Genomic DNA, 19333 nt, shown 5'->3' with positions numbered 1-19333 from the left:
ACCTCCTGCTTTGCTTCTTTATAGAAATTGAAGTATGTCTTAGAGAAAGTTTGGGAGAGTGCCACACAATGGCACTCTCATGCTATATGTGAGGGGCAGCCTTCCTATAGATATATATAATATAGTCATCACAATGAGAAGACAAAAAAGAGCCCAGAAGCTCTTTCAGCCAGCAAATAAGTTTGGCAAGAGATTCAATGGGGCAAATGGAGGAGATATTGTGGAGATACAACTGAAAGGGCTTGGCAACTAATTAAATAAGGGAGGACAGTAAAAGGAAGCAGAAAGAGTAGATGATGACCCCCAAGGTTATAAACCTGGCTTGCCTGGGATGATGATTCCACCAAGAGAAATAGAGGAAGGATAAGTTTAAGGTAAAGATGATGAATTAAATTTGGGACATGTCAAATCTGAGATATTATGGAATATCAAGGGGAAAAATCCAATGGCTTTTTATCAGTCCATTTTTTTCACCCTTTCTTCAGTCTTGACACTGTTGATCACCCTCTCCTCTCTGATTCAATCTTCTCTCTAGGTCTTCAGGACACCTGTTTCTCTTCTGTTTCTTCTCCCACCTATGATATCAGTCCTTCTCAGTCTCTTTTGCTGTATCCCACAGGTCTCTGCCTTCTTCTCCCTCTAAAGGACTTCCCTTGATGATTTCATCAGCTCCCTTGTGTAGAATTGCCATCTCTATGCTGATAATTCTCAAATCTACTTATTCTTCCCTAACTTCCCTGCTGACCTCCAATCTCACATCTCCAACTGCCTTTCAGACATCTGGAACTGGATTCTACTTTATTTACCAAGTATAAGTATGCACAATTATAATCAAGGAAAAAAGAATAGAAGGGGGGGGGGAAGAATTGAAGAACTTTTATTTTAGGACTTCCATGGATCTGAGATCTCCTTTATTGATCTAGGTTTCAACTGATCCATGCCTTCTGTCCTATGTCATTTTTGCCTATATCCTTCACAAATCCTCCACAGATCATGGTAGGGATTCAACACAGGGTAAGGCATTTTACATTTGCAGAGTACCAGTAGAGCACTTGAATAACATCAGTTATTCCTCCCCTATCATGTTCATCTTAAATTCAATTATGTCCCCTCCAAAAAATCTCATTATCTTTCCCCCCTAAAATCTCTTCCCCTCATAATTTTCCTATTACTACCAAAGCAATCATCTTCTGACCCCACCTTCCCAGTTTCTCAGGCTGGCAACCTGGGCATCATCCTTGATTCTTCACAATCTCTATCCCACCCCTCATATCTAAGCTGGGGCCAAGGCCTGCTAATTTTGCCTTTGCAGTATTTCTCAAATTCATCCCCTTCTCTCTTCTAACGCTGCCACCAGTCTGGTTCAGATCCTCATCCACTCTTGCCTGGACTATTGCAATAGCCTGCTGGTAAATCTGCCTGCTTCGAGTCTCTCTCCACTTCAATCCATCCTCAATTCAGCCACCAAAATGATTTTTCTAAAGGGGAGGTCTGACCATGTCACCTCCCTATTCAATAAACTCCAGTGGTTCCTTATCATCTCCAGGATCAAATACAAAATCCTGTTTGGCAATCAAAGCTCTTCATTACCTAGTGCCCTCCTACCTTTTCAGTCTTCTTACGCCTTACTCCCTACCATGTCCTCTTTGATCAGTGACACAGGCCTCCTGGATGTTCCACAAACAAGACTCTCCCATCTCTAGGCTCTGGGCATTTTCTCTGGTCATCCTCTATACATGAAATGAGCTCTTTCTTCCTCCATCCTTGCCTAATTGCTTCCCTTGCTTCCTTAAAAATCTCATCTTCTACAAGAAGTCTTTCTCAATTACTCTTAATTCTGTAAATTATTTCCTATTTCTTCTGTGTATAGCTTGTTTGCATATATTTGTTTGCCTATTACCTCTTCCAATAAATTGGGAGCTTCATGAGAGACAGGACTGTCTTTTGTCTCTTTTTGTATCCCCTTTGATTAGCATAATGCCTGGCACACAGAAGTTATTTAATACACATTTTCATGTATCTTGTTGACTTTATATATGTTATCTCATTTGGTCTTCACAACAACCCTTTGAAATAGGTGCTATTATTTTCCCCATTTTATAGATGGAATATTGAGGCAGGCAGAGGTTAAACAGCTTGCCTAAAGACACATAGTAATTGTTTGAGGTGAGTTTTGAACTCAGGTCTTCATGATTCCAAGTTCCACATTCTGACCATTGTATCACCTAGCTGCCTGTAGATATAGAATGTAAGGGAGACTAATGTGAAATCAATTTGGAAAGAGAGCTCATAATCAGAATATTAGTTTATCTTATCCTCAAGATAATATGGATCCACTGAAATTTCTTGAGTAGGGAAGGATAAAAGTAATCTAACGCTTCAAGATTATAATTTGCCAGGTGAGGAAGATTGATTGGCAAGGGTAGAGCCTGAAGAGAAAAAGTCCAATCAAGAAGCAATTATAATATTTGTTACAATAATTGTGACTGTAATGTTAGAAGTGATGAAGGCTTAAACTAAGGTATCGAACCTATGAGTCAACTGAAGGGAATTGAGGTGAAAGGAACTGTAAAGATAGTAGTGATAAGACTTTAAAACTAATTGGATGAAATTTTTTCTACATGTAATTGAAAAATAAAATTAAAAAATTTTAATAATTCCATAAAACAAAATATTCTATTTGCTGTTTAAAAAAAAACAATTGGATGGAGATAAGGTGCTTGAGAGAGAATGAAGAGTCAAGGCTGACTTCAAAGTCATGAGTTTGGGTAAATAGGAAAATGGCGGTAGCCTTGAGGGAAATAGGAAAGTTAGGAGAAGGAATTTTGAGGAGAAAGATAATGAGTTATGTTTGGGAATATTTGAGTTTGAGATTCCTATGGCATATCTAAGGGGGATTGTGGAGCTCAAACTCAAAAGGAAGATAAATAGGTAGATTTGGGAGTTATCTGCATAGAGATGATAATTGAGCCTATGAGAACTAATGAGATCACTGCAAGAGAATATATTGAGAGAAGGTCCAAAACAGAACCTTAGGGTATACCCAACAGCTGGGAGGCATGACATGGTAACCAGAAAAAGAGACAGAAGGAATGGTCAGTCAGGTAGGAGGAGAACCAGGGCTGGGAGCAGTGTCTTGAAAGCTTGGGAAGGAGAGAGCATCTAGGAGGAGGAGCAGGCAATCAATAGTGTCACCTTTATACCATCCACATCCAGAGAAAGAACTGTGGGAGCAGAAACACAGAAGAAAAACAGCTGCTTGATCACATGGGTCAATGGGGATATCATTGGGGATGTAGACTCTAAGCGATCACCCTAATGCAAATATCAATAATATGGAAATAGGTCTTGATCAATGACACATGTAAAACCCAGTGGAATTGCATGTTGGCTATGGGAGGGGGTTGGGAAGAGGGAAAGGAAAGAACATGAATCATGTAACCATGGAAATATTTTTCTTAATTAATCAATTAAAAAAAGAAAAAAATTCTACACTGAGCATCTAAAAAAAATTGTGTCACCTTTTACAAAGAAGTCAAAACCCTAAGGACTAAGGAAAGGCCATCCTATAAGCAATCAAGGAATTCTTTGTAACTTTGGCAGGAATAATGAAGTCAAAAGACAGACTGTAAGCTATTTATACAAGTAATTTACATTTTTTAGTACAATCCTGTTTTTCTATATGGTGGATATATGGAAATACTCATTTTACACAGGGTGTTTGCTAAATTCAAAATTTTTTAAATTAAATCAGATTTTAAAAGGTTAAGAAGAAGAGGTGAGGAAGTAAAAGTAATGAATGGAAATAGCTTTTTCTCTATTGTTTTTCCTATTATAGTTTTCTCTTAGGAGGGTATCCCAGCTTTTAAGTGATCCACAACACATTCAAGTCATGGTAAAAGGAGAAAGTCCTAGCTTCTAAATTTCCCACCACATACCACACACTGGCTTGGCAGAGGTAGCCATCGGTCTACCCAAATCACCCAGATAAATGACTTTGCTCTACTTTGTAAGGGTAGATGTGCCTAGAGAAGGAGCACACCCAATGCAATCCCTATACATAACATACATAACCTCTCTTGTACATTCCAGATATCACCCTTTATATTGGCTCCTTCCAAGAGCAAGGGTTTGGGGATTAATGGGGAAGTCAGAATAAAATGAACTGTGTGTCACCTGTCTGGCTCAGCATTTGGAATCAAATGTCCCACCAAGCACTTAGCACAGTCCCTTGAACCTACTAGGCACTCCATATTTAATATCTCTATTTCCTACTTTCCAATTCAGCACAGGTTCTACTTATGTGTGTTTTCTTTGCACAACATTTTAAAAGAGTTTGTTCATCTATACTCTCCTAAACAAGCAGTGATAACAACCATTCAAACCAAGAACATGCTATCTACCTCCAGAGAAAGAACTGTTGGATAGAGAATGCAGGTGAAAGCATATGATTTTTCAATTGTTTATTTGGGTTTATGTTTTGGGGTTTTGGTTTCATAAAATGACTCACAAAAATGAACAATTTGGAAATATGTTTCGCATGAAAATACATGTATAACCCAGATCAAATCACCTGCCAGAACTGGGACGGGGAAGGGAAGGGAGGAAGGGAGAGAAGTTCGATCATATAAATTAGGAAAACTTGTGTGGAAATTTGTTATTACATGTAATTGGCAAAAAACATACAAATAAATAAATATCAAGAACACAGAATAATAAATATTTGTTCTTCTTTCCTTTCTCCCTCCCTCTCTTCTTGCCCATCGATCAAGTGGGTGGACCATAAATGGCCATGGCTGCCCTATGGCTTCTGGGGTGAGAGAGAATCCCCATCAGGTGCCACAAAACCATGAATTTTGATGGTGGTTACAATCCCTCTTGAGCTATTGTTAGGAAGTACATGAGTTATTTTAGAAAAATGTCTATATGTAAGGGAGGGTCCAATCTACTTAAGAACTTAAAAAATTCCAACATGGAGAGGTAAGGTTGTCCCTATACACCAGTGGTTCCCAAACTTTTTTGGCCTACCGCTCCCTTTCCAGAAAAAATATTACTTAGCTCCCTGGAAATTAATTTTTTTTTACATTTTAATAGCAATTAATAGGAAAGATAAATGCACCTGTGGCCATCATCTCTCTCCTCTGGATCACTGCAGCACCCACCAGGGGGCAGTGGCACCCACTTTGGGAATCACTGCTATACACCCTCAGAAGAAATGCTGGACCTGATTGAGCAATAACATCAATGACAACAACACACTAGGAAGAAAGAACCTGCTTCCCCTTTCCAATTTGGCACAGGCTCCCCTTACATGTATTTTCTCTGTACTCATCTATGTTCTCCTAAACAAACACCCACCACCACATTAAAACCAAGAACAACACAAGTAGAGAGTAGATTAAGGCCCTTCACCTTTCTTTCTGCCATGAATCCCTGGCAGGCTGGTAAAGCCTGTGGACCCCTTCTCAGAGAAATGTTTGTTGCCTGCATTCAAAATCAAAGGAAATCCTACATTTCAGTAAGAGGTTAGTGAAAACAAAGCCACAATTTTTCACATTCAAGTTCACAGATCCCCCTGAAATCTATACATGGACCCTGCAAAGGTCAAGAATTCTTACACTGGATTTTCTCTTCCTCCCTGGTCTTCAAAAACATCACATTCTGAGAGTTCTCCTCCTGCCTTCCTATGTACCTTTGCCAAATACCTATCCTCTTCTCTACCCCTTAATATAGGTGTCGCCTCCCCATACTCCTGCTACTGCTCCTTGGAAGATAATATGGAGATCTATGGGTACAGAATATTAGAGATAATGTCATTCTTTCAGTGTAGTGATCATTTGCTGAATACATTTCTCTTCTTCCTCTTTCTCTTTAAAAATGTCCTTTATTGTAAAATATGGCTCTCTGGAAGGGAGGAGGGGAAGAAGGGGCAGGAATTTCGGTTATTTTAAAACAAAAGATAGCAATAAAATATCCTTCACAAAAGATCAGGCTAGCCACAACCCACTTAGCTTTCCGCTTATAATGAATTTCTTAAAATTCAAATCACATCAGACACACTTCTTCAGCTCATGTAGAAAAAAGTGTGGCAATAATGGATGAAATCTTAGATTTGGCCTGCCACCTCTGAAACTCACTAGTGAGGGAGAACAAGTCACTTAACTTCTCTAAGCCTCAGGTTCCTCATCCATAGAATGGGTATGATAGTTGTATCAACCTCAGAGAGATGAGGTGAGCCACAAACAAGCTAATGCATATAAAGCACTTTACAATGGGCTATCTGTGTCCACTATTATTATTCATCCAATTCATTTTTCCCCATGCAAAGAACATTTTCACCAGATTAAAATATTTAAATCTATAAAAAGATCCTGTTTTTCTCATTTCTAACTAACTGGAAGACAAGCTTGCAACCTAGCACAGAAAGTGTGCATACTCACCCCAGAAAGGTATCGAGCCTCTTTTATCAAATAATGTACAGAAAAGAAATATGATCCTGTCGGAAAGGCCTAGAAGAATGCAGTGTCATTATTGTTGTTACTATTATTCATTTTTCAATTAGCATAATGTGTCATCCTTAGCCAAAGTGGTAAAAGACAAAATTCCAGAGGACCATGAAATTGCATTTTTACACACTGTGTTTTAAACATTGCCAACACAATCTATTATCACCATACCATTAGGTGGCTAAACCTTTAAAGGATGACAGCATTACCAAGAATGAAGCAATAGTGGTCTCTTGTGGGAGAAAACTGTATTTGCCACTGAAATGCCCCCAAAAAATCATTCTGAGCTATCCAAATCACAAGACTAGGGAACCGGAGGAAGATCCCTAATTTAGACTGGAAAAGGGGCCTTGGAGGCAGAGGCCAAGCCCTGCATTACCCAGAAAAGAAAAATTAGGTCCAGCAAGGTTCCTCGGCTCCCCGGGGTCACATAGCTGATAAAGATTCAAGTAAAGAAGCCATTCTGCCTCCATCGCTAGTCAGGGCTCTCTTTCCATTGTCCAGTGCCTTCTCTTTCCCATTCCCATTATTGATTAGGCAGAAGCTTTGACCTGCTCTGTTTTCCAACCTAGCATTCACCCCTCTTTAAGCCAGTTATTCGCCATATTAATTCCAGACTTCAGTATGGATTTGAGATTGGTTTCAGCCATAACGGAGGCTGCGCTAACTCAGAACTCCTGAGTTTAAGTGATCTCCCAGCCCCGGCACCCCTGAATGAGGAATTCCAGAGGGGGATCCTATTCCAGCCAGTCCTATTTCCACATTCTACCCATATAATAAAAGTGGTCAATTTGATCATTAGACCTTTTACTGACTGGCATATTTATTACTCAAGCCAAAATTAAGGGCCATTCAAAAGCAAAAGCAGCAGTGAATCTGTCTTTAGGTAAACAGGAGAGATAACCCCCTAAGCAATGGTGATTTCAGTCCAACACAATGGAAGGCCATTAAACAAGTATAAGACATGTGTCTTGCATGGATAGCTCCCTCTGGAACTTGTGCCATCCTTCTTGAAGGGAGAAAAGGATTTCTACTTAAAAGGGAGAAGGGCGAGAAGGGCTCCTTCTTTCGTCTCTCTAGATGGCACAGTGAGTAGAGTGCTGAACCTGGAGACAGGAAGACCTGAGATTGAATCTGGCCTCAGACACTTTCCACTGGCCTCACACAGTTTGTTTTTCTGTAAAATGGAAATTATAATACACCTACTGCAAAGCATTATTAAGACAAATGAGATGAGTTGTGTAGTACATTACAAATCCTGAGGTTCTATGTAATTCCTGGCTATTCTTGTTAGCTATTATCATCCCCAAGAGTATGTTGAATTACAATTCTCTCCGTCTGCTCCCTCATATGTTGGTAGTTTAGGGAGACGGCTCTGCTCAGGACAAAAGCTGCCTCCCTGGATGCCAGTCCTTAGTTCGTTTCACCAGCATAATTCCTTCTCACTGAACATTGTGACACACTTAACAAATGGCAAATGAGCAAAGGAAGAATAAACTCATTTATCCAAATAAAATAGCAAAAGTTCATCAGTAGTGTATCAGCTTGCACAGACACTGGAAAATGGATGGTGCTCTCAAGCTTTCCCAAGTCACCAATGGAATGAAGCAAGGCTGTGTGCTTGCTCCCATGCTTTTTTTTTTTTTTTTGGCATGATGTTTTCAGCAATGTTATCAGACACCTTCAATGAGAGACCACATCAAGGTCAACTACTGCACTGATGGCAAACTATTTAACTTGAAAAGGCTCCAAGCCAAGACCAAAGTGCAGGGAGAGTTGGTGCGTGACTTACTGTTTGCAGATGATCATGAGCGCCACGATAGACTGAGATGCAGCAGAGAAAAGATCAGTTCTCCAGCATTTGTGCTCATTTTGGCTTGGCAATTAACACCAAGAAAATGGGGGTTCTCCACCAGCCAGCACCACACCATTCATACATGGAACCATCAGTTACAGCAAATAGAGACATTTTGAAGGCTACAGATCAGTCCAACTTACTTTGGCAATGTACTTTCCAAGGATGTGCATGTAGATGGTGAAATCGATATAGGAATTGCCAGAGCTAGCTCAGTGTTTGGGAGGCCACAAAGGAAAGTATAGGAGAGAAGAATTGTATTAGGCTGCCTACCAAAATGAAGGTCTACAGAACCTACCTCACTGTTGTACGCATGTGAAATTTGGACAGTATACCAGCGCCATGGCAGGAAATTGAACCTCTTCTCTTTGAATTGGCTTAGGAAGATTCTGAAGATCACTTGGAAATGTAAGGTATTGGATGCTGAGCTCTTTTTTTGAGCTAAACAGTCAAGCACTCAAACTCTAATGCAGAGAGTACAATCCAAGAGGCTGGTCACATTGTTGTTCAAATGCCAAGCACACTTTTGCCTAAAAGACTCTTGCAGAGAACTCACACAAGTCAAGCACTCACATGGAGGTCAGAAAAAGTGATACAAGGACATCCTCAAAGTCTCTTTGAAGAACTTTGTTATCAATTGTGAGACATGGGAGACACTGGCACAGGGCTGTTCTACATGGCATGCCCAAATCAAAGAAGATTCTGTGCTCCATTAGCAAAGCAGAACTGCAGTAGCTTCAAGAAATATGAGATGCACAAATTTAGAGACATCTCAATCCCAAATGTTCATACCAGGTACTTTTGCCTGATCTATAGTAGAGCCTTCTGCTACAAGGAAGAGGATTTTAGCATGTCAGGCGTACAAAGGAGAGTGGCAGGAAGGAAAAGATTCTGGAATGTTGGGTAGTGAGTGGGTTTAGGCAGTTGGGTAGTGAGTGGGTTTAGGCAGTTAAGTAAGGTTTGAGCTGAGAGTTTTTCTCTGGTTTGCCCTGGAGAAGACTGGCTATCTTCCTTGGTGTTCAGACTGCTTTAATCTCCCATTTTACCTGCTTACCTGCTACTTGCTGTGATCTACTGGTGTGATCCTGAGTCTTTTGGACCAGCTGTCTGTAAGATCTGATCTGGATCCAAAATCTTCCCCTAGGCCCAGATACCTGCCATAGACCACTTCCCTATTATCATCAAAAAGGGGGTTTAGTTTAGCATAGGTCGATCTAGTTTAGGATCAGTCACACAGGGATCAGTCTCTGTGAAGACTCCTTGAGGAGACATTTAGATCTGGGGGGGAGGTTTAGGTAGTTGATATTAGCTTAGGGTTATCCAAATTCTCTTTCCACCTTTCCTTGTTATAATAAATCCAACCCTATCCCTGTTATTGAGTGGTCTGTGTGTGTCCTCTTGGTGTCTGGCTCTGCCTTCCCAAAGGCTTGGTTGGCCTTCCCAAAACAGCTTAACCTTCAGATATTGGCCTAATTAAACATCTAATCCCATCCCCCAAACCCACCAACATTACACTTCTGAGCTGGTATTGGCCTGATTAGTCATATACAGACACACTGTACATTGACCCCAACATAGTGATGCCATTTTGGTCCTCTTGAAGTACAAAGGGTAATAAGCAACCAACCAACCACACTTCCCCTCTCCATGAATTCAACAGATAGAAAGGAAATAGAGAGGGAGAGATTTGAAGCCTCTGCCATCATAATCCCAATAAGAGTCTTGGGCCAACGTCATGGAACTAACAGAAGTGAATGTGACACCTTCCAGGCAGGAATGGATCCCATCTTCCTAGACCCCTGGTTGCAAGGAAAGCTAAAAGAGCTTACTTAGAATAATAAAGAAAAACCTCACTGGAGATGGGACTGAAGAGAAGTCTAGCTATTGTAGGCTTAGAAATGCAATTGTACAGCATAGTAATTTGCCTACACTGGATCAGGGAGGAAGTCTGGTACACTAGTGAAGTGGCTCAGACGATTGAGAGCTAGACCTGGTGATGGGAAATCCTGGGTTCAACTCTAATCTTAGACACTTCCTAGCTATATGATCCTGGGCAAGTCATTTAACCCCCACCACTGGATATCCCTTATCATTTTTCTGCCTTGGAACCAATACACAATACTGATTCTAAGAAGAAAGCTAAGGGTTTTAAAAACAAACAAAAACAATGTATAAGAGTACAGGTTCTGGAATCCGAAGGCCTGGGTTCAAATCCCGGCTTTGCCACTCACAATCTGTCACCTTGGGGAAGTCCCTTTTACTCTCCTGTAAAATGAAGTAGTTAAATTTGATAATCTATCATGCTGACTTTCCGCTCCAAGTCCATGAGCATTGCTTACATATTCACTTGGTTTTGTTTCTATAAATAGAAGTTAATGATGTTCAGCCAATGGAAGTAGGTGGTTGTTAAGATACCTTCCAGGTTTAAGCTTCTGAGAACTGAGCAGGAAAACACTCCTTGGAATATCTGTCAAGCAGTCATCCAGTTTCTGCTTAAAGACCTCCAGGGATGAGGATATTAGCCACCTCCTAAGTCAGTATAGTTTACTTTTGGACAGCTCTTGCCGATTGCAGTTACGTGAGGTCTTTTTCAGCTAGAAGGCTCCTTGGATTCATCTTTGTGAATTTAAATGATTTCCTAGAATTTGGATTTCCCTAAGAGTCAGACAAAGTTTACTTAAATGAGTCAAAAAGAGTGGGGAGGGTGGGTGGGAAAGGAGGAAAACATGACACTTTCATCCATAATAAAGACAGCACAACCAAATTCTTGGCCAAGACAGCCTTCTGAGGATTCTGAACAGCTAATTCAAGACTGTGACTATTATCTCCTTTTATGATAGATTTTGCTCACAATCATTCAGCTGGAAGTCATTTCTAGTATCTCAGGGGCTCTTCTCTGCTGCTCATTTTTCCCCTCATAGAACCTTATTAGAATCAGTTAATTTATCAGTTTGACTGAATTCATAAATCTCTGCCACTCTCTTTGAAGATCCGACTTGCTTAATGACTGTCTGGAAAACGTGAAGTTATATCATGTAACCAGATTCATAAGTGAACAAGATTCCCACATAAATAAACACATAAAGAACATTCCTACATACTTCTATTGCTTATTAACTCTTCAGGAAAATTATACAGAGTATTCCAAAAAAGTCTTAGGGACATTTAAGATGATCAAGGTTTTAATAGCTATTATATATATTACCCTATTCCATTAATATCTATTAAAGGTGTGGCTAGGTAGCATTGTGGATAGAGCAACAGGTCTGGAGTCCAGAGGATCTGAGTTCAAATTTGACCTTGGACATTTCTACACTCTTTGTGGTGGTAAAAAATTGGAAAATGAGAGGGTGTCCCTCAATTGGGGACAAATTGTGGTATACGATAGTAATGGAATACTATTGTGCTATAAGGAATAATGAACTGGAGGATTTCTATATGAAATGGAAGAACCTCAATGAACTGATGCAGAATGAAATAGGCAGAATCAGAACACTACACAGAAAGTGAAGCATTGTGGTACTATCCAATGTAATGGACTTCTCTACTAGCAGCAATGCAATAATCCAGGACAATTCTGAGGGACTTATGAGATAGATGTTATCCACATCTAGAGAAAGAACAGTGGGAGTAGAAACACAGAAGAAAAACAGCTGCTTGATCACATGGCTTGATGGGGATATGATTGGGGATGTAGACTCTAAACAATCCCCCTAATGCAATTATCAATAACATGGAAATAGGTCTTGATCAATGACACATGTAAAACCCAGTTGGGAGGAGGGGAAGGAAAGAACATGAATCATGTAACCATGAAAAAATATTCTAAATTAATTAAACTTAAAAAAAAAAAAAAAACTAGTACCATTGGTGCCAAGAAAATTTATTCAATCATTCACAGTAAATAGAAACCAGTAGGATTCTGGGTGGGACTCTCTAAGGCAAAATGCTTAATTAAGAAGTTGTTCTATTTCACCCAATTCAGTATTCTTGACCTAAGTTTTCCTGGAAAGGGGAAAGATCTGTCATTCTGAGAAGTGGGAGCACAGGATGACTTTGCAAGAAACTAGGTCACAATTAATTGCAAACAGCTGAAAGGAACTGAAATCATCCCAAGTAGGTACTAATCTCACAGAAATGTTTCTCCTCACACAATAAAGGACCCATCTCCTAGGAGGAAGAAATAGCATCGAAGAGACGTTAGGGATCTAGTGAAATCCCCTTGACAAAGCAGCATGGTGCCACAGATTACACACTGGATTTAGAATCCAGAACTCTCCATTTCAAATCCTGCATCTGATACTTACTACTCCAAAACAGCTGTTTAACCTCTCTGGGTCCTACTTTCATCGGTTAAAATGAGGACATTGGACTTGGGGCATCTCAAGGCCTTTCTGGCTTTCTGATCCTTTATTTTACAAATGAAGAAGTCAGGGCACTAAGGTATTAAAGTAATTTACCCAGAACCAACAGTGACAAAAACAGGTCTTTAAGTTCAGAATGTGAATGTAGGTTCCTTGGAGTCAGGAACCACCTCACTTCTATATTTGAATCACAAGCATCTGGCTTGTTCCTGGCACAAATTAGGCACTAAAGAAATGTGTAATGTCTATAATGGTAAACACTATAATACATGTATATTGATTCTGACCCTGCTTTAAACACTAATTCTCCCCTTACGTCAATATCATACACACACACACACACAAAAGGGTGCAAGTAAAAAAAAATCTTTTAATGAAAATCGTAAAAATTCTAATAAATTTCAAAGAGCAAGAAGATATTCTTCATGACATTTATAAAAGAACATTTGGTCCTTTTACAAAAAAAAAAGCACTCCCCTTTAATTTAAAATCATTTCTTATTTACATAGATTAAACATATCATTTGTTGTTGCAAATTATATTGCACATTACAGAGTGAGAAGCACAACAGACCTGTATATTCCAACAAGTCACCCCAGCCGTTTCCAATTCTCAGTTTTGCAAAAACAGATTTGCTTTTCTAGTGCAAAATAAATAAAAATATGCCCTATGTTTTGCTATTTAAAAAACAAAAACCACCTTCCAAAATCCTTCCACCCCACCTCCCTCATCTCTTGGAATCAAGAGCTGAGAAATGGGTTTGAACTGGGAAGTGCCATGGCTACCAGACATTTGCCCAAATTCACATTCATTTCAGTGTGGTCACTCTTCAGAGCCTGCTTGGTGGCCCCAGAGGTGACCAGTGTCTACCCAATTTGATCTTATCTCAGTTGGCTTATCACTTATGGAACAGATCACAGGGACTGACTATTTTCCTTCTAGGAGGGCCCCTCGATAGCAGAGGCACAATGGTGGGAGTCAAGAGGACTGGGGGCAGAGGAGAGATGGTTACAGCAACCATGATGGGAGAGCTCCTTGCACCTAGCAGCAGACTCTGAAACCTTCAAATTAAAAAAAATACTACTATACCCCAGAACCCTTAAGTGGCAAAGGGACAAGGTTTCAGGGTATGTGTATTCACAGCACAACACAAAGGAAGACTTTTTATAATTAACAAGTAACTGCAGATTGGGGGATAGGCAAGGCTACCCCATACCCTGTCCCATGCCCAGCTCTGATGAAGTAAAAAAAAAAAAAAATCATTGATCAGAACTGATAAACTATTTGTATTAAGGCATCCAAACTAGATAACTACTAAGACTTTCCTTCATATGGAACTGCATAGATTTTTCTTTAATCATTAGCCGCTTTTTTTTTTAAAGTCAGCTAAAGATTTCAAATCGCACATTCTAATGCACCATCAAAATGAAGAGACTCAAGAAGGCTATTATTTTAAGCTGTTTGGAAGCTACAGATGGTAGCATCAGGACCCTGGGCAATATGTAAAATTAGGAAAGTTTGATGGCACTGAAGGAAAGTCTGAAAGTGCAGTGGGCTCCATGGTGAGCCTGCAAAGCAGAACACAAATCAAAAACAAAATTAAACAAAATAATTTCCACCAAAAATTTGGAGGCCTGACTTTGGTCGTGTTTTTGATGTATAAGAACTGTACCCTACAATGCTTTGGGACTCTGGGTGGAGGAATGTACAAAACACTTAGGAAGATTGAGACGATACAATGCTAATGTAGAGACCAAGACTGTCATGTATTAGTCATCAGTCTTACATGCTTTGTAGGGACCCATAAACAATGTTTGCCAGCACAGTCATTAATCCCACACGAAGATGGCACACAGGTGATATCAGTGCTCCCAAAAGCCAAATCAGCAAAAATTGCCCTCTCTGTGGCAATTACCTTTCTTCTGCCTTCTGAGAGAGCCACACTGATGACACAGTGAAATAAAAAGGTGCCACAATTATTGGAGTCAGCATCATATTAAATGGCTAGTGCTGGCACTGGTGTGTTGCTTCCAAAATAGAAAATGAAAGCATTTGCTCACAATCAAATCTCATTAATATAGCCTCCTTTTGAAAAAGCCATCAGACTTGGTTCAGCTTTTCCTAATGATGAACCAACTGATGCCTTCCAGGATCAATCCTGGGACCTAATATCTAGCTAGGATGTTTTGGCTTGGGTAGGGCTGGAACATTCGGGGTTTCCATGAAGCCACTCACCAATCCTCAATAACATTTCTGCAAAAAGGTGCAGTCCTGGGAGCTGATTCTGGATTGGAGCATTAAGTCCCTGAGTTTCATAAATAGCTCAGCAAAGGAGAGGATCATGATTCCAGGCACAGCTTCTAACACCAAAAGAAAGGTGGTGTTAGACATGCTAGAGGAATGGGAAAGGAAGACATGCAGAATGGAGGACTAGAAGAGGATGTTCAAGTGGCTCTCTCCCACTTTGTCATGGAAATATGGGATGCAGCAAGGGCAAACCCAGAAGAGAAAGTTGGCAAACCCAGTTCCCACCCAGATCACACACACTGTTTGTTCCTCCTCAGTGCCACCAAGGTTTTTTTTCCTCAAGTTGGCTGAAGAAGGAAATTGGGGGAGGGCAAGGAGGAAAAAGGAAGGAAGAGTTGATTACAGGGAGTCATGGAAGACTTTTTAAAAAGTAAAGTATACTGAATGAATGCTTGATCTACACAGCAAGTGCAGGTGGTGATTCAGAATAAGGCTTTTGAAGATTAAAAAGTGAAAAGAGCAAAATATTTTATGTTCTTGCTTTAAAAAAATTATATCTTACATAGTAGCAAAGAGTTTTTAAATGAGTTCAAGGATTTCTTAACCTCATTATTAAAAATAACCAAGAGCTGAATTTTATATCTAACTTAAGAAAACATAAAACACCTAAAACTTATAAAACTTACCAAAGAAATAAAAAGAATGAAAAATTCCCCAGTTGGTTGATAAATGTGAGGATTTAGGTTCCCTTTGGAAAAGGGGGAAGAAAATTTAAAGTGGGCAGCATTGACTAGCTAGGAAATACCAAGTGAAGCTAGAGCTTCCTGTGTTGAATAGCCTAGCCCATAACCCCTGATAGTAACACAGTATTCAGCTCAATTCTAGCTGGAGTTCACTAATGACTAGTTTAAATCCATTCATGAAGGAAATACACTACCACAGGAAAGAGTTTTCTGTTTCTTTCGAATAAGAGGAGGCTTTAACTCCAAAATGTGTCTAATTTCCTGGTTACTTACTTCCCTGAAATGAAATATTGAAAGGTCTGTTCTCTCCAATCCCCTTCTCTCTCTCTCTCTCTCTCTCTCTCTCTCTCTCTCTCTCTCACACACACACACACACACACACACACACACACACACGCACGCACACACACACACACAAAACATTCCTAAGGAATAAGAATCTAATATTTCACTGTTTATTCTGGTCCTGGTTCTATGCTAACACCATGAGATCCTAACACAAACTGAGCCTGCTAAGAAGGAGAAGCAGCTTCAATTTTCAATGACCCACAACTGAGTCATCCTAAGGCACTAACTGACAACCTGGGCAGGCCAACTGCCCAAACCATGTAAAGAGCATCATCCTTTCTCTCCCCATCCCCATTCAATGAGCACTAGTGATGTATGAACCAAAAGAAGGGAGGGGAAGATTTTTTTTTTTAACCCCAAACATAGTTAGGATCAAAAAAGCACAGTCAGTAAACGTGAAATCAGGATAGGGCTGGGAGGAACTCTGGGCAGGCTGGCTCCACCCCAGAGTTCTGGACTACAAAAGCTCTTCTGCAGAGTCCATGTGACATTAGATTTTAAGACAAGGTCATTTCTTAGTTCCATGATGTGATCCTTCAGAAGCTATTGGTTAGAATTCAGACCTGGCAGTAATGATTAGTTAGGGTTACTTGGTGCACTGGTGGCAAAAGATAGATTTTCTTTTCTTTCAAAAAAAAAGTAATCCAAAATCAGGGCAGACAATGGCTTATCGATGAGCTAGAAGGCAGCCTAAGCATCCCACAAGAGAAAGGGTTGTCATTTCAAGAAAAGAAGTGATTCCCATAAACCCTTCTGCAGAGATCTTATCCACGATCCTACTGTGAAGAGGGAGCAAGAGCCTCTCTTACGAGGGCTGGCCGCTCCGCGACACTTCCCTCCACAAGCAGTACTGTGTTCAGTAAAGGGACAACCTGTCAGCCACTCTTGATTTCAAATCTTAATAAAGAAATAAGGGAGACCAGTTTGGGTTGTTTGTGTTTTGAACCAGAGAGAATAATTAAGATATTCAAGAACAGAGAGCAAGTATGTTGCAGGCCAGATCTGCCGCCATTATATTCACAGCCAGACTTTTGTAGTCCTTCTTCCACTTCAGTTAGAATTCTGCATTTGTTTTTTGAAGATCACCATGCAATGTAATAACTCAAATCAGGCCAACCATCTGATCAATCTGTCTCATGTAGATGCTCTTGAGGGGTAAAGAGTACCTTCTCTCATCAGGAATACGATTGCACTAGGAGGGAAAGAAAATGTAGGAAAATTAATTCTGAATTTAAAATTCCTAGCCCACCAGTACCCAGGTAACATGACTGTCATGACTGTATACCTGCCCTTCAATCTAAAGAAGCTACAGAAAAGAGAGTTAATGTATTGGGCACCATAAGATGACATTACAAAATATGAACTGGAAAGGCATTTCACAGATAAGGGAAACTGAGGCTCAGAGAGGTCAGCAAATCTAGATCATATAATCAGTGACAATTAGGAAGAGAAACTATATTTTTTGGCTGTACTATAAATTAGTCATCCCAGAATTTGAGCTGGCAATTTAATTATCTAAAAAACATCCCCACCTTTATAATGGAACTGGAATTCAGGTCTCTCTTCCTTTCACTCCTAACATTCACATAGCTATCCAAATGCTAGAAAATGTATGTTGAGAGCACTTTAAAAAAGCTATTTGGGGTTCTAAATCCCTCCTGATGGGAGAAATGTAGATCAAAAAAGCTCTGAGGTAGGACCTTAAACCTCGCAGAGTGGCCAATATGTCAGGAAAGGGAAATAATAAATATTAGAGAGGATGTGGCAAAATTGGAACACTAAAGCTTTGCTGGTTAAGCTGTGAACTGATCCAACTATTCTGGAGGGCAATTTGGATCAACCCCAAAGGGCCTTAAAAGAATGCCTGCGGGGGCAGCTGGGTAGCTCAGTGGATTGAGAACCAGGTCTAGAGACGGGAGGTCCTAGGTTCAAATCTGGCCTCAGACACTTCCCAGCTTTGTGACTTTGGGCAAGCCACTTGACTCCCATTGCCTACCCTTACCACTCTTCCAAGATGGAAGGTGAGGGTTTAAAAAAAAAGAAAAAAGAATGCCTACCCTTTGATTCAACAATACCACTACTGGGTTTCTATCCCAAAAATTAAAAAAAAAAAAAAAAAACAGGCAAGGACCTGTTTATGCAAAAATATTTATAGCCACTCTCTTTATGGTAGTAAAAAATTGGAAAATGAGGGGATGCCCTTCAATTGTGGAATGGCTGAACAAATTGTGGTATCTGATAGTGATGGAATATTATTGTGCTAAAAGGAATGATGAACCGGAGGGATTCCATGCGAACTGGTACGACCTCCAGGAAGTGATGCAGAATGAAAGGAGCAGAACCAGGAGAACACTGTACACAGAGATGGATACACTGTGGGATGATCAAATGTGATAGACTTTTCTACCAGTAGCAATGCAGCGACCCAGGACAATTCTGAGGGACTTATGAGAAAGAACACTATCCATAACCAGAGAAAAAACTGTGGGAGTAGAAACACAGAAGAAAACATGGGATTTAACACTTGTTTATTTGGGTATGTGATTTTGGGTTTAAAGGATTACTCTTTTATAAAAATGAATAATATGAAGGGGCAGCTGTGTGGCTCAGTGGATTGAGAGCCAGGCCTAGAGACGGGAGGTCTTGGGTTCAAATGTGGCCTCAGATACTTCCTAGCTGTGTGACCTTGGGCAAGTGACTTAAATGACTTAACCCCCATTGCCTAGCCCTTACCACTCTTCTGCCCTGGAGCCAATACAATGTATTGATTCCAGGATGGAAGGTAAGGGTTTAAAAAAAAATGAATAATATGGAAATGGGTTCGAATGATTTTATACATGCAAACATACACACATGTATGTATGTATAACCCAGTGGAATTGTGTGTAAACTCTGGGGGGGGGGGGGAAGGATGAGGGGAGAAACATGGAAAAAATTTAAAAATTAAAAAAAGGGCAAAAATAAAATAAATAAAATAAAATAAAAAGCTATTTTGGAGAAAGGGGGGAGAGCAAAGCACAGGGCAAAGCTACATGATTGGGCTAGGACTGCCTCCTTCAAAGATTTCAATACATAATGTGATACAGATATATGGTCCCCTAAATCCAACCTTGCCGCTATTCAAATAAATAAGCTTTTTCCGCCGCTAGTCAAATAAATAAGCTTTTTCTTTTAAGAGAAGCAAACAAAATATGTCGGGGATATTCAGAACAGAGGGCAATTAAAAGGTTCTGTGAAGGATGGCTATGGAACAAAGTGGATAGAGCACCA

The 19333-nt window shown here is 40.0% G+C and overlaps 1 protein-coding gene across 1 annotated transcript in view; it reads right to left on the bottom strand.

Annotated features, from left to right (window-relative positions):
- Positions 1-17048: 17048 nt before the first annotated feature.
- EDEM1 (ER degradation enhancing alpha-mannosidase like protein 1) overlaps positions 17049-19333 on the bottom strand; it is a 36793-nt gene continuing 34508 nt past the window's right edge. The window contains exon 12 of the mRNA XM_044656829.1: positions 17049-17255. Within this exon, the coding sequence (XP_044512764.1) occupies positions 17166-17255 (90 nt within the window). The 3' untranslated portion in view covers positions 17049-17165. The remainder of the gene's footprint in view (positions 17256-19333) is intronic.

The sequence above is a fragment of the Gracilinanus agilis genome, chromosome 1 (assembly GCF_016433145.1).
Source record: "Gracilinanus agilis isolate LMUSP501 chromosome 1, AgileGrace, whole genome shotgun sequence".
Lineage (NCBI taxonomy): Eukaryota > Metazoa > Chordata > Mammalia > Didelphimorphia > Didelphidae > Gracilinanus > Gracilinanus agilis.
The sequence above is the reverse complement of the archived record's forward strand: the minus strand, read 5'-3'. Positions and strand labels throughout refer to the sequence as shown.